At 38.2% G+C, this 26,519-nt stretch overlaps 1 protein-coding gene across 2 annotated transcripts in view; it reads right to left on the bottom strand.

Moving 5' to 3' along the window:
- Positions 1–26,519, bottom strand: part of CHIC1 (cysteine rich hydrophobic domain 1) — a 32,851-nt gene that overhangs the window by 3,861 nt on the left and 2,471 nt on the right. Inside the window, exons 2-6 of one of the 2 annotated variants that reach the window (XM_032771809.2) lie at positions 18,961–19,015; positions 5,147–5,302; positions 1,738–1,794; positions 1,410–1,469; positions 2–256 (exon numbers count right to left, since the gene is read on the bottom strand). In XM_032771809.2, the coding sequence (XP_032627700.1) occupies positions 245–256; positions 1,410–1,469; positions 1,738–1,794; positions 5,147–5,302; positions 18,961–19,015 (340 nt within the window). In that variant the 3' untranslated portion in view covers positions 2–244. Of the gene's footprint in view, position 1; positions 257–1,409; positions 1,470–1,737; positions 1,795–5,146; positions 5,303–18,960; positions 19,016–26,519 lie in introns of those variants that run through there. The other variant, XM_032771808.2, reaches the window with a different exon arrangement.

The following is a 26,519-nucleotide window of genomic DNA, read 5'->3' as shown; positions in this document are numbered from 1 at the left end:
AAGAAAAAACACAACATATTAATCAAACTGTTCTTTAGAATAATGTTGATGCAACTGTATACATATTTATTGCTATGTGCAGAACCTATACCACCCAGCTTAAAAAAAAATAAAATCAGGTACTGAGCAGAGTCCTTCTGTCCTGGATCCCATTGGAAAGGATGCTGTGGGTGCTGGGATTCCCTCCACAATTTTTTCCAGTCGTCTTATCTCAGAACACCTCGTTCAGTAGTGGGAGAGCACTTTATTCAGTCTGCTGGAATTCAAGAAATCAGTTCAACTCCAGGCTCGTCACTGAGTTGTTTTTTTACTGGTATACAATCAGTCTATACTTGAGCTGATCAGGCTCGAGTGTAGGGGTTGGTACAGGGTATACCACACATCCGAAATACATAATCACGAACCAGTTTGTACACATACTTACACTTACTACATGATATCGCACGCTGATTGGTCTACTAATTTTTGTAGCCAATCCTTAACTAAATCATGAGCTGTTCGTGCACTCCACTACATGCTAGGCCACTCCACTACAGCTGCAAGTTATCACACATTGCTTACTATCCTTCTCTCTCTTTTCTACTAGCTACACCTTTTACATATTTACAAGGCTACTGTAATTTACGCTTTGTTCATTGTTTCATGTCCTTGCTAAGACTAGACCTACAGCATGCATCAAAGTTTTTGGCTAAGTGACCTTCCCCGAAGTATAAAAGGTAATTTTTATGCCCATCTGAAGAGGAAAACATAGTCAAACAAGATGAACATCTTGAACTCTGCTTTCTTAGATGGGTCCACTATCTTGGTCAAAGCTCTAGGCAAACGCAAACCAACAAAAAATTGCTGAACTAACTAAAAAATATGAAAATTAAACACTTTTAAGTCTATGCTATACTAGCTACTTGTGAGTTATTTACAGCTACTTTAATAAAGGAGAAAGGGAGAGGTTTGTTCAGTGAGTATTCAACAGGTGGAGAGGAACTGAGGTTGTGGGTGAGAACTAAGAAGGGGTGAGGGAAATCTGTAACCTCACTATAACAGATAGTCCTCTAACTGTCAACTATTATTCAACACAAATCTCTAGCAGTAGGGCTCTGAGAAGGCAATGTTATGAAGGAGAAACTCTGTTTTCAGACGATAATGTTAAAGTTTTACTACACGCAGCAGCTGCACTGTTATGTTGCCATCTTCATGTATCAAAATAGAATTTTCATTCTACCAGCCAAGAGTTTCTGTAGTGAGTGATACCAATTGTGAATTTCCAAACGGTTGTGTGTGCATCAGCTGAGAACGAATTAGACGTAAGGAAACTGATGGGTAAAGAGTCTGGTAGTTAGTGACATTTGAACTATTAAAATCACACTGTAGTGATGGATACTAAAAATGTAACAGAAAAAGAATATACTTACATATTCCATCATATTGCTAGTTTCACATTTCCTTTTACTCAGCTTCCAGTGCAAACCAAGCTAAGAAAATAATTATTGTGGGATTAAAGGTGTGCTATTGCATTATTTCTCATCAACAACATCATAAAAGCTTCAGCAATATCTAACTGTTCAAGATCTCAAGCATGTCTTTTTACATTTCTTACGCTTTAAGGTGTGAGATGAATTTAGTATTTTAGCTCCTAAACAAGCTAATAGCATTCCTGTATTCCAATTGTGCAGTATTTTATTAATTCTAAATAAAAGTGGAAAAAGAAATTTATAGATTCTAGTCCTTAATATTTATTACCTTATGATATAGTCTGTTATTTTCCCATTCTAGCAACTTCTGAATTGATCTTCTAGTCTAGGAAAGAAAATCAACATTATATTAGAAATGGCTCAGCTATCAACCTCATTCCCAAAAGTCTTAAAGTTATATTTGCAGCTCTCAAGCATCACATGTAAAGTGGTAATGTATGTTTTAGGAAAGGATAACTAAGGAAAGGAAGAATTTCACCTTGGAGAAGTCTTGCTTTCCCAAATCCACTTGTCTCAACTATAGATTATAGGGGTGGGAGAGTAAGGGCGTCTCATCAGAATTATAGATTATGATTTCTGTCTAGAAGCTCCATCATTCCCACTACCTTTCTCAGCTGTACAATTTGGGAGTTATCTGGGACTCAGGAGCATTTTTGGGTGCTCAAGTAGCCAAGTCAGCAAAACTCCATCTTCCATCTGTTATTGGTCAAAAGATTACAACCATCTGAGCCGTCACAGTGATCCACATAACTGTGACCTCTGGGCTCCGGTATTGCAACTCATATCTAGAAATGAAACTACATATGCTGAGAAAAATCTCCAGCTGGTACAAAAGTCAGCACCTGTATGCTTAGCAACATAGGACTCTGAATGTATCATCCTGGTACTCTGCCTTCTGCACTGGCTTCCAAATACACTGAGTCCAATTCAAGGTCTATGGCCTGATATTCAAAATTCTCTAAGGGACTGGCCACATGTACCTAACAGATCAGCTGTCTTGCAACCAGTTCAAACATGCCATGATGGTTATGTTCCACCAGGGCAAGGGAACTCTTAACACATTGTGAGAGTCACATGTACAGGAAACAGAACATACATAGGACCTGGATCTACAACATGGAACTAAAAAAATAAGTCACCTTCGAAATAGCTACTTGGAGGGCTAAATGGAAAATTCATTTTTGAAACTAATCAAACTATTTCACCAATAAGGTGAAAAGGAAAAAGAGACAGAGATCCATAGATTTCAAGGCCACAAAGGTTGTGATCTAGTCTGACCCCTGCATTAACACAAATCATAGAATTTCACCCAGTAATTCCTGTGTCAAACCCAACAACAGTGGTTGGGCTAGAGCATCTCTTTTAGAAAGATATCCAATCTTGATTTAAAGATTTCAAGTAGGGGAGAATTCACCCAGGGCTGGCCTTAGGGCAATTCCACCAATTCCTGGGTATCAGGCCCCGCGCCTAAGAGGGCCCCACACCCTCTGCTGAAGTGCCGCTGGAAACAGTGGAAACCGATTGAGCTGACGCCGAATTGCCACTGTTATCTTCGGCGGCAGCTCAATTGCTGCTGCTGTCTTCAGCAGCATTTCGGCGGCGACTCTTTCGAATGGCGCCCCGCACGTCCTAAAGCCAGCCCTGAATCCACCATTTCCCTTGATAATTTTTTTTTTTATTGTTTAATTACTCTCATTTTTAAAATTTGCATTTATTTCCAATTTGAGTTGGTCTAGCTTCAAACTCCAGCCACTGGATCTTGTTATGTCTTTGTCAGATTAGAGAACCTTTTACTATCAGACATCTCATCATGTGGGTATTTGTAGACAGTGATCAGATCACTTAACTCTGTCTTCAGTAAACTGAACAGATTAATCTATAATCCTTCACTGTAATGTTTTCCTGTCCTTATATCATTTTTATAGCTCTTATTTGAATCCTCTCCACTTTTTCAACATTTTTTAACTGTTTATACCTGAATGGAAACAATATTCCAGTTATGGTCTGATCAGCGCAGTATTATCTCTCTACTCCTACTCTATATACACCTGTTTATACCTTTGAGGGTTACACTAACCCTTTTGGCTCCAAGATTAGACTGGGAGCTTATGTTCATTTGGATGTTTGTCATCATATCTAAATCCTTTTCAGAGTTACTGCTTTCCAGGAGGAAGAGTGATACAAGTGTTATTTCTATTTTAAATACTTGGGAAGCATTCAGATACATTGATGACCACTGTATAGGATTAGACAAGGGCTATGTCTAAACTACAGAGCATATGCTGGCATTAGGGTGACTAGATGTCCTGATTTTATAGGGACAGTCCCGTCCCGTTCCGTTATTTGGGGCTTTTTCTTATATAGACTCCTATTACCCCCATCTCACGTCCCGATTTTTCACACTTGATGTCTGATCACATCCCAGCATGGTATGTATGCTGACAGAAGGAGCTATTCTGTTGGTGTAGGAATGCCACAATGTTAGCCATGCTGACAGAAACACTCTTATGTAAGCATAGCTGGGCCTACACTGGGTTTTTTTTTTTTGCTGGCATAGCTATGTTGCAAGGGTGTGTAGTTTTTTTTGATGCCCCTGACTGACATAGCTATGACAGTATATGTTTTCAGTGTAGACCAAGCTTAGGTTAGAATGCTTGGAGATCCTTTCTGGGGATCAGTGAAGGAGGGAAACTGAGGCAGATGCAGCTGTCGTGCTGCATCCTGCCATGGAAGGGCACTTAAGGAGGAGCCAACTGTACGACAACAGCCCAGTGGGTTAAAGCACTATGCTTTTCAGTCTTGAGATCAACCCTTATGAGGTCAAACATTAAATGCAAAGTCTCCTTGTACACCTCAGCAAAGGTTTGTCCTCTATTACAAAACACACATATTTTGGTTCTCTCTACTTAAGAAAGGCCCAAAAATCATAATATAAGGGATGCTGCAGGGCAGAACTAGTATGATCTGGAAGAGGGGTAAAGGAAAATGCCTGCCTGCATTCTGCTTCACTTCAAGCAGTTCTACTACTGTTACTTTCATAAGCAAATTGAAGGAGCTGCCAAACCACCTCTCTCTGCATGTGGTGCAACCTGTAGGCTTTTTTTTTGGGCAGAGTTTGGTAGACTTTCTTTTTCACACTTAGCTCACCAGAGATAGAAACAAAACTAGACAATGGGAGAAATGGCCCAATCTTTTGAACATCTATAACATTAGCTTCAATTCACAATGATAAATCCTGATATGAAATTAGAAAGTAACAAATAGATGAAGGAGTATACTGTTTCTTCCTTTAATAAATTGTACAATGTACACAGGTTTACAGAGAGATTTCAGTCTATTTAGGACATTCTTTGGCTCATTAACTGCTACTCCCGCACAACTCATTGTTATTAACATAATTCAACATTGTTTACATTATATATATATATATATATATATATATATATATGTATGTGTGTGTGTGTGTGTGTGTGTGTGTGTGTGTATTATTTACTATTACTTTTAAAGATTAAACAGCTAGCAGACATATCTCATCAGTTAAAGGGAGACATATGACGGCAACTGGGATACAGAAAGAAGTTTCAGAATAAAGAAAGGCACCATTACTTAAAGGCTATTATACATTAGCAGCTGTTGTCAATTTTTGGTCACAATTCAACTCTGAAATGTGCACTTACTCTTTTATTAAGACAGATAACAGGCCACAGGCTGCAACCCAGGGTGCAGCAGCAGCACAGACAGCCACAGAGCAGCCATTTTACGTTGACAGGGAGATTCTTCTTTAAACACGCATTCACACGGCTAATACTAGTCTTAAATTCCTCTGGAGCAACCTATAACAGAAATGGCAAACTTTAACTGGAAGCCATTGCAGATGTGCTTTCTTATTCACTGGTTCCATGGATTACAACATAAGTGACAGAGGTACAGTTATTAGGTGTGAAACAAAGCTATATAAATCCTCCAAAAACATTGCTAGTACAGCTAGTGTGAAAGTTCACCTTCCTAAATCAAGTCCATTTACCCTGTATACTTGAAGTCTTTTTTATGTAAAAATGATAATTGCAGTAAGTTAGAAGAGTTTCTTCCCATGTTCTCTTGCAACTGCTAATAAATCGTGTTGATAACACAACCATCCCCTGTAAAACTAGATTAGGAACAGGGCCAAGCAACACACAAAATTGGTGACACTGACAAAAAATTGGATGAAAAAGACATTTTGATTTTCATGGAAACAAAAGGTACCTTTGAATGTAAAAAGGTGCCATTTCACACACAAAACAAGTGTTCATCACTGTGTCTAATTTCTCCCTATCACAAGCTTGTAACATGCATGTGAAGTTGCCCTCTCTTTGGAGCGAAAAGCTGTGCTTGCCAATAGAAACGAAAATATTTCTTCCAGGAACAAATTACTGATTGGTACCATCCCACATCTCTAATTATGGTATCTGGCTGAGGAGGCGTAACCACGAAGGGAACATGTGGGTTATAATAACTATGCTTTACTAGGAGTATAAAACATGCCTAGGATCAGCAGCATGCTGAACAGTGATGTGAAGGTTTGTATTCCTTCCTATTTCAACTAATTTTATTGCTTGCCATGGTGTATAAGTCATACAATGAAGAGTGGCTGATGCTGAGATAAGTAAAAGTTACAAACATTGGCCAAGATTTTCCAGAGTGACTAGTGGTTCTGGATGCCTCAATCAGTGGGTGCTTAACTTGAAAGACTGTAAAGGGGCCTGATTTTCAGAGAGTGGACGCTCAGTGCTTTCTGAAAGTTAGGGCTCTTTAAAGTCTAAGTGACACACTCACTAACCAAGGCACCCCAAAATCACTAATCACTCTGGAAAGCCTTGGCCAAGGCCTACACGACTGAAAGTTTACTAAGACAGTGATATACAGTGAAGTAAATTTACCCCTTTTCACTTACAGAACTCCTCCCACCCCCCGATTTATAAAACATCCCCCCATCCAATGAAATGATTAACTACTGCAAGTGTCACAAAGCAAGACTCATGATTATTCTGGTTACAAAGCAGTGGAAGCACAAGAGTGTCTCCACCTTTTAAAGTCTCCATTAATAGCCAAAACAAGATTTGAACAAAACAAATCTGTAAGGACAGACAACCCTAGGTTCTGTATCCCTATGGTTTGGTGGGACATTATCTGAGATTGCAAAGTATCCTTTTCAAGATAAAACAATTTAAAGCAGCAAGACAAATAATGATTTTGATATTTCATCTGATAAATTTTTAGTATCTTTTACTTTGTTTTCTCAAAACAACAAACTTATTTTTAAAGGACTATTGTTTGCGGGGGAGAGGAGTGAACAAGAGGATGTTTACCAAAGTAAATTGTGTACTGCCTCTGCAGATTCACATTGCAAGACTGTATGCATGAGCTTCCCCAATGGCTGCATGCCCCTATTCCAGCATTTTAAACCCAAGGGTACAAAGGCCCACATGCATCCAACTGTTTCTCAGTTCCTTTTTTAACTACAGCTGAAACTTCAAAAGCAAATTCAGCCAGTTCTGAGGATTTCTTAACAGGTTTTGCCCTGTCCAAGAAATAATCAACAGCCCTCTCAGCAACCAAGGTGTACAGCAAAGATCAACACAGAAGATCTCATGGCTTTGAAAAACACTGACAAAAATATGATATCAACAAACGTGATAGTAAAAAGTCAATAATTTGGTATAGAATATTAAGACAATTGATCAGCTGTGTGAAAATTAGTACAAGGAAGTTATGCCATTAAAGGCTGTCTTTCTTAAGATCTCCTGGCAAATGGCATAGCCTTCAGGAAGGAACCTTTATTAAAAGACTGCAAGCAGGAGCAGAGCTAATGGAACTGAGAATATCTGGTGAGCCCAACCAGAATCACCTGGCCCTCTTAGCTAAATATTCCTGAGAACTTTTAGTAAGAAGATACATATGTGCATTCTCTTCTCCAATGTGACACAACATTTGAAACCATGCTGTGATCATGAATATCCTGGAATAATATATTGGCTACACTGTACTCTGATTCAGGGTAAAGCAACTACCTTCAGGTGAAATTTGACAGAGAAGGAATTTGCTAAAAACTCTCTGAAAACCACATGCATTGATTTAACCATATGCTACTTATCTGCTAGGATGTTCTTCATTACTGCCAAAATGCAAGTTGAAGTCGGTACGCGTATGGATGCACTAGCATCACAAATACACTGCTTGTTGATACAACACAGAAGACTGATGACCCTGCCTGTTCAAATAAACTGTGTATTGACAGGTGTTATCTGTGTGAATATCCATCGGCTTTGCTCTGATCAGAGGAATAAAAGCATGAAGCCCTCAGCCCCAACCAGTTACTGTTTATGTAAGTTCCTGAGATCTGATCATTGATAACACCTGTTAGAAGTCCACAAGTCTTCTTACAGAAAACAAACTAGTACCTTCCAAGAACTCAGAAAAGTTCTTAAGTGTCAGAACATGAGTAGCACTAAGACCAAATTTCCCCAATTTCACTCAACATCAGCAATGGGCAGAGAACAAGTGATCTGTAGAAAATTAATCATGCCCCAACAAGATGACTCTTAGAAGTCAAATATCTAATATGGAAACAACTTCAGGATCTGCTGACAAAGGTTGGTGACCACAATTGCCGGACACAAGCCACTCTGTAGCTTGCAATTTCACTGACTGAGATAATCTCCCCCATTGAACCTGAGGTGCTTCCTACGTTTGTTTTATTAAGATGTGGGAGCATGAGTCCTGGCAATCTTTTCAATTTAAAGTAGGACTTATACGGCTCACAGATGTAGTGAGACTTTGCCACCAGCACCAATTATGTAGTCTCAATTTTCACATGAGATACCAATATATCCTGTAATGGTTTACTATGAGAAGGACTGGGGACCAGGATTTGGCCTGAACTCAAACTGAAAAGCATATATCCATTCAAGAACTCCAGGAACCAGCAACCTGGAAAGATACCTGATATTCTGCAATGCCTGTGAACATCTTAAAAATTAAAATGGGTTCTAGACCTTCTGGCAAAACTGCTGTTTCACTGGAAGTGCAGAAGAAGCTGATGGACCAAGATGGATGACTGTTTCTGCAGTGACCAAAAAAAAAAAATCTCCTGTACCCTTGAGTGATGTGATGAAGAACCTCTTTAAAAAAAATAAAAAAGCAGCTTCTGTTGCTTCCCAGCCTCAGTCTTCTAACTATTAATCTGATTGCAGAATTACAAAGCCAGCCATGATATGGACTACAGTGGTCATAACCAGGGACCTAGTTGCAGGGTATGAAACGTCATTGTAGAAAGGGGTGACCAACCTGAGCCTGAGAAGGGGCCAGAATTTACCAAAGTACATTGCCAAAGAGCCACTGTAACGTGTCAGCAGCCCCATATCAGCTCCTCCCTCACTCCTAGGGCCTCCCACCATCAGCCCTGCTGATCAGTGCTTCCCCCTCCATCCCCGCACCTCCCAGTCAGCAGTTTTGTGGCATGCAGGAGGCTCTGGGGGAAAGCGGAGAGGAGCGAGGGCATGGCAGGCTCGGGAGAAGTGCGAAGAGGTGGAGTGGTAGAAGAGCCTGTGGCAGAGCCAGGGGTTGAGCAGTGAGCACCCCCCGACACATTGGAAAGTTGGCGCCTGTAGTTCCAGCCCCGGAGTCGGCGCCTATACAAGGAGCCACAAATTAACTTCTGAAGAGCCACGTGTGGCTTCGGAGCCACAGGTTGGCCACCCCTGTTGTAGACCATCAATGAATAAATTTTGCAAATTTCTGAACTATTTCAGTGAAGGAGATCTTTCATAATTAGAGCCAATCTTCAGCAAAGTCTATCCCAGACGAAGAGGACCAATGTACATTACTGGATATCTGTTTTCCCCTATGCTTTCTGCTATTTTTAGAAGCTGAAACACGTGCTTTTGGGGAAAGCCTCAAACTCTTAGAGTACCTGGCTGTTCTACTCATAGGCAAATCATCTTTTTGCATCCAGGTTCAGACCCTGAAGAGCCTTCCAAAATCCAATGACTAGATCCTCTCCAACAGATATGAGGACTTCATAGGCAAAGACCCAGAAGAACCTTCTGGCATCATACAACAATTCTGAGATCTCTCTTGCTGGAGTGCTCTTAAGTGCCTGAGTCCTCATGGCTTCCTCCATGTCAGGGCATGGAGTCCTGAACTAAAATCTCTTTTTTGACCTGCAAAGGAAATCTAAATAGAGTCTACATAAAATCTATGAACTTACTACTACATAAATACTTATGAACTAAAATACTCAATTAAGTCCAGTCCCAATGCAAGCAGAGGGTAGGGTTCTGTCCACTTAGGCCAATGGAAAGAGGTAATGATGTATAACTGCATGTGTGTGGAAGAGCTTACATCCTTGATTTTAGAATGCTGTGACAGAGGCACACAAATACTCCCGCAAAAGCTGCTTTGAAAGGAGTCCAACTGCTGAATGGCAGGACCTGTGATCTCATAGTGGGATCTGTGGGGGCAAAGTCATGGAGAATATAACATGAACATATTATTTTAACAGGACCTTTGCTGAACACACACGTACTCCACATGTGCTCTTAAATTTGATACTGAATAAGGTAAAAAGTCTTCTGAAATATATCTGGTTATCACTTAGAGATTAGAACTTTTACGTTTTATATATATGCAACTTCAAAAAAGTATAACAATTTGCAACAGTGGTCATAGTAATTGATTAATTTGTTTTGATATTTAAAAAGGAAGCTTTTATTTTTCCATTGTATTGACTATCAAAACATTTTCCTATTAGTAGGTTTTAATATGATGAGATTTAATTCTACAGATATTCTTTTAATGGCAACCACTGGAACAGCTAACAGGTTTCAGAGTAGCAGCCGTGTTAGTCTGTATCTGCAAAAAGAACAGGAGTACTTGTGGCATCTTAGAGACTAACAAATTTATTTGAGCATAAGCTTTCGTGGGCTACAGCTCACTTCATCTGATGCTGAGTAAATTCTAGAATCATTACAATCAAAGACAACTGATATTATTGTCAATTTACTTTAACAGAAATCATTGCTACCATAGCAAGAATTTTTCAGAAGTGTACAGTAAATGGATTGTTATATGAGGTTACATATTTTTGTTTAGGACTAAGGCAAAAATCCCATCTCCCTCAGCAATAGCATCCATCCTGATTGGCGAGAAAGGATTATGGGGTTTATTTCCTGGCTATTAGCAACTCTCAGAGCAAGAATCAGGCTTTCCCCCAGAGGTGGGCAAACTATGACCCACAGGCCACATCCAGCTCATGGGACCCTCCTGCCTGACCCCTGAGCGCCTGACCCGGGAGGCTGGCTCCCAGCCCCTCCCCTGCTGTTCCCCCTCCCCCACAACCTCAGCTTGCCACGCCACCGGAGCAATGCTCTGGGCGGCAGGGCTCTTGCAGAGCTGTGGCCCGTCCTGGCGCTCTGGAAGGCACAGCTGTAGTGCTGCCAGCCACCGATGCTCCACGCAGTGCGGTAAGGCAGCAGGGGGGGTTGGATAGAGGGCTGGGGAGTTCGGGGTGGTGGTCAGGAGGCGGGGCGGTCAGAGGGTGGGGAACAGGGGGATTGAATGGGGGCAGAGATCCCATGGGGGGCCAGTCAGGAAGGAGAGGAGAGGTTGGATGGGGAGGCAGGGGGCAGTCAGGAATGAGAGGAGGGGTTTGATTGGTGGCAGGGGGTGGTCAGGTGTTTCAGGGGCAGTCAGGTGACAGGGAGGGGTGGATGGGGCAGGAGTCCCAGGGGGACCATCAGAGGGTGAGAAGCACAGCCTCCCCTAACCAGCCCTCCATACAATCTCAGAAACCCGATGTGGCCATCAGGCCAAAAAGTTTGCCCGCCCCTGCTTTACACAGAGCATGAGCAATCCCTACACAACCTCAACCAAATCTTGCTATATTCCTTCCCACAATTTCTGTACATCAGAAATGCATCAGTTTCACTGCCACCTTTGTTCTTCCACATCTGCAGAGGAGGGGGGCAGGAAATGTTGAAGATAGGATCCTGCTACCTCCTAAGAGCCAAGAGCATAGAAAAGAGTGCAGGAGTGGGTGCCAAAAAACCACAACAGCTGTTTCCTGACCATTTGGATCACTGATCATTAAAATCAGTGGTGATTTGGGTGTGCACATAAGCCAGGCTTGCTGCCAGTTAACAAAAGAATATTAATCAGGGTGGTACTTTTTGGTAGCACGAATGAATAACTATACAGTGAATATTTTAGAAGAGTATTTACTTTTTTCGGCTAAGGAAACAAGCTTACATTTTCTGACAAATGGGCAAGTTCAAATACAGTGTATACTTAATTTTTTAAAAACAAATTAAATTAATTCTTTTCATGAGCACAAATGGAACAATTCCAATTGATAGTGACTGAAATATCAAAATTTAAAATACTTTATTTGCACTGGATCTTTCACTGGAATAAAGGAAATTTGTTTATCATCACAGCTATTTGTGGATGGGTTTATGTTAATTTAAAAATTAAGGCACATGGCACACAAAGTAATCAACTAAGGGAAGTGGGGAAAGCCCAGGAATCCCCCCCTGACTTGGAATTTTTTTTAAAAGAAAAATGGAAAAATAATAATATATAGTGTAAGAAAAAAATCCTACAATAGCAGGAGGGTTTTCTCCCCATCTTTAATTTTTGTGAGACTTATGAAAAATGGATATAATTCCATAACACTTCATCTGTACTCTTAATGCAAATTTTGTATTAAAACAAACAAATCTTGCTAGACTCCTATCTAGCCCAGTAACACACAATTTTTGCAGTTACAGATGGTGGATGCTTATTCTCCAGGCATGTTGGGATTGAGTGTATTAATGAGTCTGTGGTGTTAACTTTTAAGGAAATTAACGTCTTAAATTATGGTTCTGTTCTGAAGTGTGACTGGATTCTAGTCTCTCTTTTACATCACGAAACTTTGCGCACCAAGTTTCAACAAGTTACATCACCTGGCACAAACTTACTGAAGGCAATGGAGTTACGTAGATGTCTCTAGTATGCAAGTCTTTTTACCACAGTTTTAGAAATCAAGCAATGATAAATAGGTCTGTGAATCAGAGATAAGTTTCTAATGGAGAAAAGTAAGTTTTGGTATTCGATACCAAGGTGATTCACCTTAGTGTAGACAGAAATAATATAATTCTGTTCATGTCAGTTTACAATTAATTTACAGCTCAGCAACCTTTGTCTCAAATTAAAGAACAAATGCTTTTCAACAGATAAAAACCGAGTTTTAAATCCATCTAATTTATAAGCATTCATACCATGTTTATTTGTACATATAAGTACTGTAGGTGGTTATTAAAAAAGTTACTGCACATTTGGTATCAAATTTTTTTGTAATCAGATAAAGATGTAGCATTTTTCACACCAAGAAATTAATAATGTGCTGTATTTTTTATGAAATACATAATATTGTGCCAATTTACCAATACAATGCATTCCAGAACACAAATTCTAAGTGGACCATATCCATTTTGTTGCCACATTGAATCTGTAGCTTTCCTCCATTTGATTCTGAAGCTTTGAGAGATTAATCTAAAAGTGTTGTATTGGAAAGATTTTAGTTAATTGTCAATACATAATTCACAGAATGCTTAAACTCTGCATTTGAATAATTTTGGAAAAATTGCTTGGAGGGTTTCTGTCTGGATCTTGAAAAGAAAGATAAGTATGCTGCTTCTGGCCGTGCAGTCCACATTGTAAAGAGAGATTAGTTCCTTTTAGGCCTTTAAAAACACATAAAAGAAGGGGGATCGTAATATTTTACAACAGGATGCAAGAGAATCTGCAAACAGAGGAAGAGACCAAGCAAAGCCCAGCAGGCCTGATCTGCCTCCTTCAATCATCATGATCACAAACGCTATCCATCACATGCCGTGTTGGATCACAATACTAAGGGTACATTTTATGGCTTACACTTCCCTGAATTGCACACTAATCTCTGTATAGGACCCCTTATTGTTTTAAGATCAGGGCAGGAAGCTCCACTTTCTTCTTTAAGGTTCACTGGCTCTGTCATTTTCTTGTCACCTGGAGCAGTGTGCTGTTGTGCCATATATCATGAATAGTACTTTTCTAGTTTGGTTTAGCCTTTGTGATAATGAAGGAATCTCCTCTTTCCTAAACCTATAGTCCTATAGGTTATTTTGGATACAAGATTACAGATAAGTCTTAGTTTAAATAGCATTTTAAACAAACTATTTAAAATGAACCCAACATACCTATAAAATATACATATAGAATTTGGCCACCAAAACCTGTCAAGCTAGATTTACAATAATGAAGTTATACAATCAGTATTTTAAATATTAGACGCTACCTCTTGTTCATCTCTTAAAAACCGTAAAGAAATCAAAAACATGCAGCATCGACCGTTTGAAGACCCGGTTCTACCTAGGTAGATGTGTTGTTAGTATCAATTTATCTTGAAAGTTGAGAAACTGATTAGATTAGTAGGCCTATTTTTGACCCCCCTGAAACTTTGCCCCTATATATCTGTTTTCAGAGTCCATATAACCTCCACTACACATGTGCCCATTTCCCAGAAAAAGAGAGCAATGTTTCAATGTGCTTTTCAGTTACCATTTTCTGTTTGCTTATTTTCTCTGCATCTTAGCACTCAAGAACGCTATAATGAATAACCAGTATTTGTAAACAATGGGGGAATATTTCAGTTAAGAAACAGTATAGTGTTGTAACAACAATACCTAGCACTTCAATAGCATTTGTCTATAGATCTCAAAAGCACTTTAAAGTTTAAGTATTACTATCCTCATGTTACAGAGGGGGAAACTGAGACTTACACAGGTTAAGCAAATTTCCCAGAGTCACAACGTGAGCCAGTATCATAATTCCCAAGTGTTAATATTTTTTGGGAGACAGTTACCTAGACAACATCGTTTTAAAAATTAGACCTTTGTTGTTACTTTAAGGATTTACCTTTGAGTTTTCCTCCAGTAATAATTTATTATAAAAGAAAACACAGCCCACATCTAATGGCTTATCTAATGCATTCAAGCTGCTGAACTGGACAATATGAACTCACAGATCTATTAAATTGTTATGCCTGTGTTCTGAATAAAATACTACTTTATTTTATTGCATTGTGCATTATTCTTAACAAAGAATCTTATACATCTTAACAACAGAATGGTTCACTAAAGAAGGGACTATGCTATGTATAACATGGACTTTCAGAGCACAATCATTCCGATGCTTTTTACGTTACATTTATTTTTAAAATAAATGTAACAACTGACTGCAAAATTCACCCTTGTGAACTTTGGGTGCCACTGAAAATACATTTATACTGAAATTAAACAGACATGCTTTGGTTTTTTTAAAATAGATCAGCAAATGGCCAGGACTGGCATGTTTGCTTCTTGTATTCACCTGAGCACAAGATTCTTCCTCAAAACCAAACATGATAGTAACTGGCAGTTAGCAAGAGAAATTATTTGCTTTTTATTACGGTTATCGATTAATTGCAGTAAACTCACGTGATTAACTCAAAAAAATTAATTGTGATTAATCGCACTGTTAAACAATAGAATACCAATTGAAATTTATTATATATTTTGGGTGTTTTTCTACATTTTCAAATATATTGATTTCAGTTAAAAACACAGAATACAAAGTGTACAGTGCTCCCCTTATATTATTTTTTATTACAAATATTTGCACTGTAAAAATGATAAACAAAAGAAATAACATTTTTCAATTCACCTCATAGAAGTACCATAGTGCAATCTGTTTATCGTGAAAGTGCAACTTACAAATATAGATTTTTTTTGCTATACAATTGCATTCAAAAACAAAACAATGTAAAACTTTAGAGCATAGAAGTCCACTCAGTCCTACTTCTTAGTCAGACAATCACTAAGAGAAATAAGTTTGTTTACATTTATGGGAGATAATGCTGTCTGCTTCTTATTTACAATGTTACCTGAAAGTGAGAACAGGCATTCGCATGGCACTTTTGTAGTTGGCACTGCAGGGTATTTACAAGCCAGAGATGCTAAACATTCATATGCTTCTTCATGCTCCCGACACCATTCCAGAGGACATGCTTCCATGCTAAAGATGCTCATTAAAAAAAAAATGCATTAATTAACTTTATGACTGAACTGCTTTGGGAAGAATAGTATGTCTCCTGTTCTGTTTTACCTGCATTCTGCCATGTATTCCATGTTATAGCAGTCTCAAATGATAACCCAGCACGTTGTTCATTTTAAGAACACTTTCACTGCAGATTTGACAAAATACCAATGTGAAATGTCTAAAGTTAGCTACAGCACTCAACCCAAATTTAAGAAGCTGAAGTGCCTTTCAAAATCTGAGACATACGAAGTATGGAGCATGCTTTCAAAAGTCTTAAAAGCGCAACACTCTGACGCAAAAACTACAGAACTCAAACCACCAAAAAGGAAAATCAGCCTTCTGCTGGTGGCATCTGACTCAGATGATGAAAATGAACATGCATTGGACTACACTGTTTTGGATCATTATCTAGCAGAACCCATCATCAGCATGGATGCATGTCCTCTGGAATAGTGGTTGAAGCACGAAGGGACATATGAATCTTTAGCGTATCTGGCACATAAATATCTTGCTACGCTGGCTATAACAGTGCCTTACGAATGCCCGTTCTCACTTTCAAATGACATTGTAAACAAGAAGTGGGCAGCATTATCTTCTGCAAATGTAAACAAACTTGTTTGTCTGAGCAATTGGCTGAACACAAACTAGGACTGAATGGCTCTGAAGTTTTACATTGTTTTATTTTTGAATGCAGCTATTTTTTGTACATAATTCTACATTTGTCAGTTAAACTTTCATGATAAAGAGATTGTACTACAGTACTTGCATTAGGTGAATGAAAAAATACAATTTCTTTTGTTTTTTACAATGCAAATATTTGTAATAAAAAATAAATATAAAATGAGCACTGTACACTTCGTATTCTGTGTTGCAATTGAAATCAATATATTTGAAAATGTAGTAAACATCCAAAATATTTAAATAAATGGGATTTTATTATTGTTTAACTGTGCAATTAAATCGCATGGTTAATTGTGATTAATTTTTTTAATCACTTGACAGCCCTACTTTTTAACCCGCAGGAGACTATTTGTTTATTTCAAGATGTCTATAACTGAGAACAGCTCCTCAAATTGGTATGGGAAAAAGGTAAACAAGATTCTGATTTCTGAAAACAAAAAATATATAGTAGAACCTCAGAGTTACAAACACCAGTTATGAACTGACCAGTCAACCACACACCTGAACTGGAAGTACAGAATCAGGCAGCAGCAGAGACAAAAAAGGCAAATACAGTACTGTGTTAAATATATATATATATAAAATTTAACACAGTACTGTATTTGCCTGTTTTGTCTCTTATATATATATATATATATATATATATATATAAAGGGAAAGTTTAATTTTGTTTTGCTAAGGTAAGGAAACTTTCTGTGCTTGTTTCATTTAAATTAAGATGGTTAAAAAGCAGCATTTTTTTCCTGCATAGTAAAATTTCAAAGTCAACATTCAGTTGTAAATTTTTGAAAGAACAACCATAATGTTTTTTTTCAGAGGTACAGACATTTCAGAGTTACGGACAACCTCCATTCCCAAGGTGTTCATAACTCTGAGGTTCTATTGAATCCTGCACCCAGTTATATCAGATATGATTTATTATTTACAACATTATATGAAAGCCCTCAACAAGAAAGAATGAAAGGGGGATATAAGAAACCAGTCAACTTCTGTTTTGTCCCTCTGAATCTAAAGAAGAGAAAAGTCAGTTGACCTGTAATGAAAATGTTTGCTAACGAACTTGGAGAATGCTCATAAACCAGTTAACGCTGAAAACACCATTAAGAGGAAAATGAGAGAGACATTGATGTTTCCATTAAAGTTTTATTTAAACTGGCATTTGTTAATGTCAATATTGAATTACGCTTTAACAATTATTCATCGAATTTTCCGTACTGGTAGCTTCATTTATAGAAAAATATGCTTATTTGAAACATCTGTTGAGTTTTCATATTCTTTTCAAATCGAGTTTCGTTTGTTGCTTTACATCAAGGAATTATTTCTGAAAGTTTAACTTAAGGTCCAGGAGAATATAATAACATGTAACATGGCAAAAACCCCTTTAGTGATACTGGGTCCAATTCAAAACCCAATGACGTCAATGAGATTCTTTCCCTAATCGGGGATTAGGCCTAGATTTACCAGGTTGCCTTGTAACACCTTGAAAATCCAAATGGCAACCTGCCTTTTCACCATTTAATTCAACTGTTGTCAAATAATATGTGGGACAGAGATGCAGTATTTTCATAATCATCATGTTCCAGGAGGAGAAACAGGTGGATTTGTCAGAACCAGACAGAGGATGCCATCCAAATGCATATATGTACAAAGTTAATATGACTCAATAGCGAGTGCAAAGGCAGCAGGAGACCTTAGCTATGTGCTTTGTCATTAGGGAGAGTAACAAGAGTTGAACTTTTCGTCCCCAGATTCTGAAAAGGAATAGTACAGTATGGGGTGAAACAAAGGGAAAAGTTAGAGTAATGTAACTGAATTTAAAGGTATGAAAGACATGAGAAAAGTCAAAGCCAGACTAAAGCAGCACAAATCTGAAATAGAGGTATGTATGAACGACGAAAGGTTTTAAAGCAAGAACCAAGAATCTGGTCACAACATTTCATTAATAGATGACTATCAATTTAAGAAGGGGATTTCTGCTAATCTCTGTCAGTCAAGATACAGAATACTATGAAAAGTGGGAGAATTTCCTCCAAAGACGTGGTGAGCCGACTGTACTTTTTCTTCTGCAATATATCATCTCTACAAACGACCAAATAACTATAGACGTGCTTAGCAAAGCGATCAAACTTTTTCCATTTACAGGCTTACACCGGAGGCCAGACAGTCTATGGAGAAACGGAATTCCACCCCCCACCCAAAAAAAGTGTTAAATTGAATTCAGTGCTTGAGAGAGAAACCAGATTGAAAGGCACTGAAGTCTTTTATTTAATCCACACAGCTGGTAGCGCAGGCTTCTGGATCCATAAACCAGGGTGTGGCATTGTCATGTTTTGAAGAGACTGCCTGTAGAGGAGTGAAGATACTGTAGGTGATGTTAGACCCCCTTGGTCCTTGGTCTTTCTTTGCTCAGACTGGCAATGACTGCAATTGTGGTGAGTAGTTTTTACGATGTGGACATATGCACTAGGAACTGGGCAGCGATTGCCAAATTGGTTCATGTGGGACAGAGTGGCAGACAGTAACAACCTCCTGTCACTACTGACCTGGGAAGGATTTGGCTTAGACTTATTCTACTTGAACTCAAGAACAATGCTTCTAGACATTTGTAATGCACAAATTATTGGATGAAAAGTCTTTTGAATTTAAAATTTCAATGCAAACTCAGACTTACCTTTCCTGTCAGGACAGAAGGAAATTCTGTGTCAAACTTGTTGCTCAAGCCAAACCTTGAAGATAAAAGAGACAAACAGAATATATTCCATCCAACTTATATTTTAAAAAGGGAAACATAAAATAAGTTATGCAACACTTGATTTGGTGTTTAAGAAAAAAACGAATGAGAGTAGAATGTTTTCCTATATTTTTGTTTGTACTATTAACATATTATGTAAGTTTTCATAAATTTAAAGTGTTTTTACACCTAAAATGCTTTTACAGAAAAAAAAATTTGTGACTAAAAGTGTAGCTTTTTGCCTTCTTGAAGCAACTAATTTTTAAACAGATGGCCAGACAAAGAATTTTCAGAAAACAGCAGTAACTCAAATTTAAATCAAATTTAAATAAAAAAATACTATTAATATTAGACTCCAATTGCAATTTGAAGAGGTCCAATTAATCGTTTTATACAAGTTATTAGTTTGTGCTTGTTCATGTCACAAATTCACATATAGCAGATATATCTAGCAATAAATAAATTAAACTAGTTTGTCTTCCCTATGCAAACCCTGTAGCCTAATATTTAAGAACAGTTATATTAAGTTGAAGCAAATTCAGACATGCAATACTTATGAAAACTCATGCATACCATAGATTTTAAGAAATATGAATTTTAAGCAAAATAAATTTTACATTCATCAACAATAGTGGCTGGATTTCTATCAGAAAAGTAGTTGTGTCAAATTTACACATTGCTCAGCAATAGACAGTGAAACCTAAAGGGAGCCAGGTATCTTGCAGAGCTTAGCAGCTCTGCAAGGGAACTGGAAATAGGAGTAGCTCCTGATCCTACACAAACTGAAAATTTTAATCAGTTTAGTAAGTAAACTGGTTTGTAGATTGCCAGGTTCATGCTTAAACATGTCACTTGGTGCGGTGAAAGCTGCTTTCTTTTTACAAGTATAAAGCTAAGAAGTTAAATAGGTTCAGAGGCTAATCCTGCCACTCAGCAAGCACCTTGTGGCTTTGTTATGATTGCTGGGTCCCTGAGATACTTCACTTCTTTCTCCTATGAAGCTCTATCCTTCACAGTTCTACAGGGTCCTGCGATATACATGGCCTCACTGAGCTACAAACTTTTATACTTGAAGAAACAAAGCTGTTTACTGCGCACTGAGTTTAGTGCTTCACTACAAACCCTACTAAATTATCTTACCTGGTTACTTCCAACCTTTCCTTTTAATCATAATATTCCTTTGATGTGTTTTGTACAGTTATATTTCTTGTAGCAATCTTTGTTAAGTTTTTTGGGGGAGGGGGAGAATATGCATAACAAGCCTCCAAAAACCAAGATTAAGATAAATCACAAGTTCTTTCCCCTCAAAGTTACATCAGTCATCTATGCAAATTCCAACATTCCTGACCACTACACGTCCACCACCATTCTGCATACCGTAACACCACAGACAAACCTGACAATTTAACAGTGATACTCAGAGTGCCGCCTGTGAGCCGCAAGTGGCTCTTTGCAGAACATGTTATTAAAACACTGTGTGATTTAATTATTAACCAATCTAAGTTAACAACCAGTCAGGATGCTTTTACTATGTTATTAACCAATTAAGTTAGGCTGTGAGAATTATTTATATAATCAATTCACATTACTGTGACTCTTGGGTAATGTTGATCGCTAATTTGGCTCCTTAACCACTCAGGTCTTAGAATCACTGATTCAACACATGAAATCAGCAGTGCAGATTAGTGCATAATTAACTCTAACAAAAGTGAAGCATAACAAAGAAAACTGGTGCAGTCTTAGAAAAACTCTATAACTAAGCCCATTACAATGTTTGTCAACAGTACTAGTGAAGTCTTATAAAGCATTCAAATAGCTAATATAACAGTCAGAGCCATGACGCTAGTAGTCTGTTAAAAGCAGCACCTGCATAAAATGTGCAATAAAAAAAAATCAGATATACATAAATGTATGCCTGAGGTTGCACCCCAAATGCACACCTGATGCTATGCTTAAATAAAACTACGTGGTCATTTCGTTTCACTTAAAGTTTGTCAATTAAGAAACTCAAATGCACACTTAAATTCTAGAAGTCAGCTGGCTAAGCAGCTGAAGTGTCGTGTTGTTACTCCATACGTCTGCTCAATAGTCCAACTTTTACAAAAATGCTTTTGTCCTTTTCGTCTTCCTCAAGTATCTGCTCTCTTAATTTCTTATATAGTATAAACATTAGCGTATCACTTCTAATTAAGTATATTAATAGTTCTTACGCACAGCAATAGCAACCCAAGACTACAGTTTGTAAAAGACAAATTTAAGACTCATGGTGCTAAAGAAACATTATAAATCTAGTAACAGAAAGCAGAAGTACTACAAGTCAAAAGACATATCTCATTAATATTTACAAAGAGTTAATTTCTATTAATCTTCACTGTAAACACTAATTCCTAAATTAAACTCGTGTTTGTTTTGGATTACCTTTAAGCATTTAGGCAAATACAAAGGTTACTAAACTATATCTTGTTTCCACTTTCTGCCAATGTATTTTGACATGCCAGAATTCATTTTCAGTTTGTCTTCTTATTTAATCCTACATAACTACAAGAGTAATAAGATAGTCTTTATTTAACCTTAAGGAAAAAAAATTAGGTGTACAAATACATAACAACTAGCAACTAAAAAAGTCTGTACTTGAGCATCTACTATGGGATTTCCCAACTATTAGCAATGATGGATCTAAATTAGTTTACAAAATCTGAGCAATAAAATAAGACAATATAATTGTATTTAGATACCCCATTTTGAAAATTGAAACACTTGATATAATTCTGAGGTACTCACTGATTTATGTCCCTTTAAAATTCCTTCAGCACAACCAACCCCACCAATGGGGAAAAATAGATTAGTACTTTTCAATTACATTTGGTAAGAATGACAAGTGCTTTTTTAAAATAGCAGCGTATATTTTACTGAGTGGACTTTGAAGGCATTATTGTAGCACACCTTCATTCACCACTACTGTATCAGTCCCAAAACCATTCCCTCCAATTTCAAATAAAAATTGTAATGTATAACACATTCAAGAAAGCTCAACTGAGAAACTGTATCTTGTTTACAACCAGATTCTCTTACTCATTTTTACAGATGAGATGTCTGAGACCTTGTCTATGTTGGGAGTAAAACTGTGCTAAATTACAAGTATGTTTAGACAGCAGTTCCTTGCAGGGTTCTAGCATACTTTTACTACTGTGTACCTAGCGGTTCCCTCTAAGAACCATGCTTCATGTTCTACAATGCAGTTCTCAGATAACCAAAATCCCTACTCACAGCAGCCAGGGAAGCCATTCAACAAGCCTACTAGCAACAATAATTTCTGAGCCCTGAATTCAGATCCATAGATTCCAAGGCCAGAAGGGTCCATTGTGTTCATTTAGTCTGACCTCCTCTATATTACAGGCCAAAGAACTTCCCCAAATGAAATTCCTAGAGCAGATTTTTCAGAAAAACATCCAATCTTGATTTAAAAATTGTCAGTGATGGAGACTCCACTATGACCCTTGGCAAATTGTTCCAATGGTTAATTACAATCAGTGTCAAAAATATATGCCTTATTTCAAGTCTGAATTGGACTAGCTTCAACTTCCAGTCATTGGATTATGTCCCTTTCTCTGATAGTTTGAAGAGTCTATTATTAATAATTTGTTTCCCATTTAGATACTTACAAAATGTAATCTAGTCACCCCCTGACATTATCTTTGTTATGTAGTTTGCGCTCTCTGAGTCCACCACTAGAAGCAGGCTTTCTTTGACATATGTGTGAGTTATAATATAGAATCATAGAAATGTCAGGCTGGAAGGGACCTCAAAAAGTCATCCAGACCAGCCCCTTGCCCTAAGGCAGAACCAGGTAAACCTAGACCATCCCTCACATGTTTGTCCAACTTGTTCTTAAAAACTTCCAATGACAGGGATTCCACAATGTCCCTTGGCAGCCTATTCCAGAGCTTAAATACACTTATAGTTAGAAAGTTCTTCCTCATATCTACCCTAAATCTCCCTTGCTGCAGATTACTTCTTGTCCTACCTTCAGTGGAGGTGGAGAACAACCGATCACTCTCTCTTCATAACAGTCCTTAACATATTTGAATACTGTTATCAGGTCTCCCCTTAGTCTTCTTTTTTCAAGACTAAACATGCTCAGTTTTTTTAATCCTTCTGCAATAGGTCAGGTTTTCTAAACCTTTTATTCAATTTGTTGCGATGCTCTGGACTCCCTCCACTTTGTCCACATCTTCCTTAATGTGTGGCACCCAGAACTGGACACAGTACTGCAACTGAGGCCTCACCAGTGACAAGATGATGGGACAATTACCTCCTGTGTCTTAAATATGAAACTCCTGTTAATACACCCCAGAATAATATTAGTCTTCTGTGCAACTGCAACACATTGACTCATCTTCAATTTGTGATACACTATAATCCCAAACGCTTTGCAACAGTACCACCACCTAACCAGTTATTCCCCATTTTATAGCTGTGCATTTGATTTTTCCTTCCTAAGTGAAGTACTTGCCATTTGTCTTTATTGAATTTCTTCTTGATTTCAGACAAACTCTCTAATTTGTCAAGGTCATTTTGAATTCTAATTCTACCCTTCAAAGTGCCTGCAAACCCTCCCAGCTTGGTGCCATCCCCAAATTTTATAGACACACTCACCACTCCATTATCCAAGTCATTAATGAAAATATTGATTAATACCAGACCCCAGACTGAACTCTACAGGGCCCCAAGATACACCCTCCCAGTTGGACAGTGAACCACTGATATTTTCTAACTGCTCTCTGAGGCCTGGTCTACACTATGTGTTTAAACTGAATTTATCAGCGTTAAAACAGATTTAATGCTGCACCTTTCCACACGAGGCCCTTTATATCGATCGGTACAGAACGACTGGTAACCGTCTCTGCTACCTTGCAAAGGCAAAAGAATGCTGCTGTGTAACACTGCAGTACCGCCCCTGTCACCGGCATCCAGTACACATATGGTGACAGTGACAAAAGGCAAAACGGGCTCCATGGTTGCCATACTATGGCGTCTGCCAGGGCAATCCAGGGAAAAAGGGCGCGAAATGATTGTCTGCCGTTGCTTTCACGGAGGAAGGAATGAGTGATGACATTTACCCGTGACACTGTTTTTGCACCATCATGCATTGGGATCTCAACCCAGAATTCCAATGGGCGGGGGAAACTGTGGGAACTATGGGATAGCTACGGAATAGCTACCCAGAGTGCAACGCTCCAGAAATCGACGCTAGCCTCAGTACATGGACGCACACTGCCGAATTATTGTGCTTTGTGTGGCCGCGTGCACTCGACTTTATACAATCTGTTTTACAAAACCGGTTTATGTAAAATCGGAATAATCCCGTAGTGTAGACATACCCTCAGTATGGTCTTTCAACTAATTGTGCACTCACCTTATAGTAATTGCATCTAGACCACATTTGCCTAGTTTCCTTATGAGAATGTTCTGTGGGACTACATCAAAAGCTTTACATGGTGATTCAAAAAGTTAAACTGTGTAGCATAGATAGGCTTGGCAGAATATGATTTTTAAAAAAATAATTTTACAGATAATAGTGTTTATTTGTAAGCATTTTTTCAATTTTTATCCATTTAAATCTTCACAGCTGTACAAAGTTATCACATCAAAATATAAGTAAATATCCTTAAATCAAATCCTTAAGTTCTCAAGCAACATTTTTCTTACTCTGTCTGTCTGATAATCAAAATTTAAATTGTGGAAATATTTTTTGTTGGTTCGTGTATGTACGGTGAAATAGATGTTCACTGATATTTACCGGTAAAAAAATCTAATCCTTCCAAGCCTCAGTATAGACGGGCCTATGGCATAAGAAGGTTGAGTACTTGTCCAAGTTCACAAAATGAATTAATCATCCCCAGAGGAGGAAGAATTGGAGCCCAACAATAAGTGAACAGGTGTCAGCTTCAAGAGATGGAGTCTTGAGTAAGGGGCAAACCACAAACTATTTAAAAGAGGTTGGCATCTTGCTCTTGTGCAAGGAGACTGTAATCAATTGCATTAGTGGCTCTAACACTTCCTCATTGGCTTTCTCCAGCCACAAGACACGGATCATAGTTATCCCCTAGCAACTCTAAAAACAGCAAGTGAAGCAAAGTAGTTTTTGCCAGATGAAACTAAGCATTTGTCCTATAAGTCATTTAAACTAAAATTTTAGTAGGTGACCACTAACTGTGTGTTGTTCTGTAGGTGAGCAACTTGACATGTGTGGGGTTTGATATGCAAAAGTAACAAGCATTCATGACTGCCATTGAAATCAGTGGGAGCTGTGGATGCTTGGCATCTCTGATAATAAGGTATTAGCATAAATTTGGGAGACAGGGGATCCTGAATTCTAATTCTGCCTCTGCCACGGATTCAATGTGTGACCTCAGATAAGTTTCCACCTCAGTTTCTCCATCTGTAAAATCGGGAGAATTCTATGACTCTTGCTGACAGATGTGGAGATACATTCATAATATTTGCGATGCACTCAGATTCTATGACTGGAAATGGTTGGGTCATTACACTAATTGAATCTATTTCCCCATGTTAAGTTCTCCTCACACCTTCTATGGGTCATCTCGATTATCACTTCAAAAGGTTTTTTTCTCCTGCTGATGATAGCTCATCTCAATGGATTGGCCCTTACAGTTGGTATGGGTACTTCCACCTTTTCATGTTCTCTGTATGTATAAATATCTTCTGTCTCTGTGTGTTCCATTCTAAGCATCTGAAGAAGTGAGCTGTAGCCAACGAAAGCTTATGCTGAAATAAATTTGTTAGTCTCTAAGGTGCCACAAGTACTCCTGCTCTTTTTGCGGATACAGACTAACACGGCTGCTACTCTGAAACCTCAGATTCTGTAGCGATGAGTGCTCCAGTAAAGGCCATGAAGGAATAGTTAATTTTATATTCTGTACAGGGTTTTGATGGTATGCAGTAAACAAGGCAAAGATCACACATTGAATGCCGAGGATAAAAAGATACTGAACTGCCTCATTCCCTGATCACCATCCATCCTGCACACTTTATGCAGGAATCTTATGGAAAAAATAGTATATGATGCCACTAATCATCATATCATAATGCATATGCAAAAGGGGCAGAATTCAGGTGGCAGAGGCATTTCCTATCTTTTAAAACTGAAAGTGTTAGGCAACCTAAATATATGGGTTGCAACTAGCACCCACTATAATATCAGCTGAACAATATGTTCTCTAGCCCTTAAAATGCACAGGCAAAAGGTTAGCAGAAGAATCAGTACAAATAGCAGAACACTTGATTAAAAAAAGACCTTAGTGGAATCCGAGGATCCATATTTAGTATTGTAGAATATTGCAGCCCACCTTAAAGTGCTTTACTAGGATCACCATGGGCATAAAACCTTCGCACCAACATCTAACAAGTTTCTTGGGCCTATTAACCCTGAAGTAATTACATTCAAGGAATCTGGACCAGAAGGTTAGATGGGAATA

Source organism: Chelonoidis abingdonii, chromosome 8 (assembly GCF_003597395.2).
Source record: "Chelonoidis abingdonii isolate Lonesome George chromosome 8, CheloAbing_2.0, whole genome shotgun sequence".
Lineage (NCBI taxonomy): Eukaryota > Metazoa > Chordata > Testudines > Testudinidae > Chelonoidis > Chelonoidis abingdonii.
Note: the sequence above shows the minus strand (reverse complement) of the source record. Positions and strands in the feature narration are given on the sequence as shown.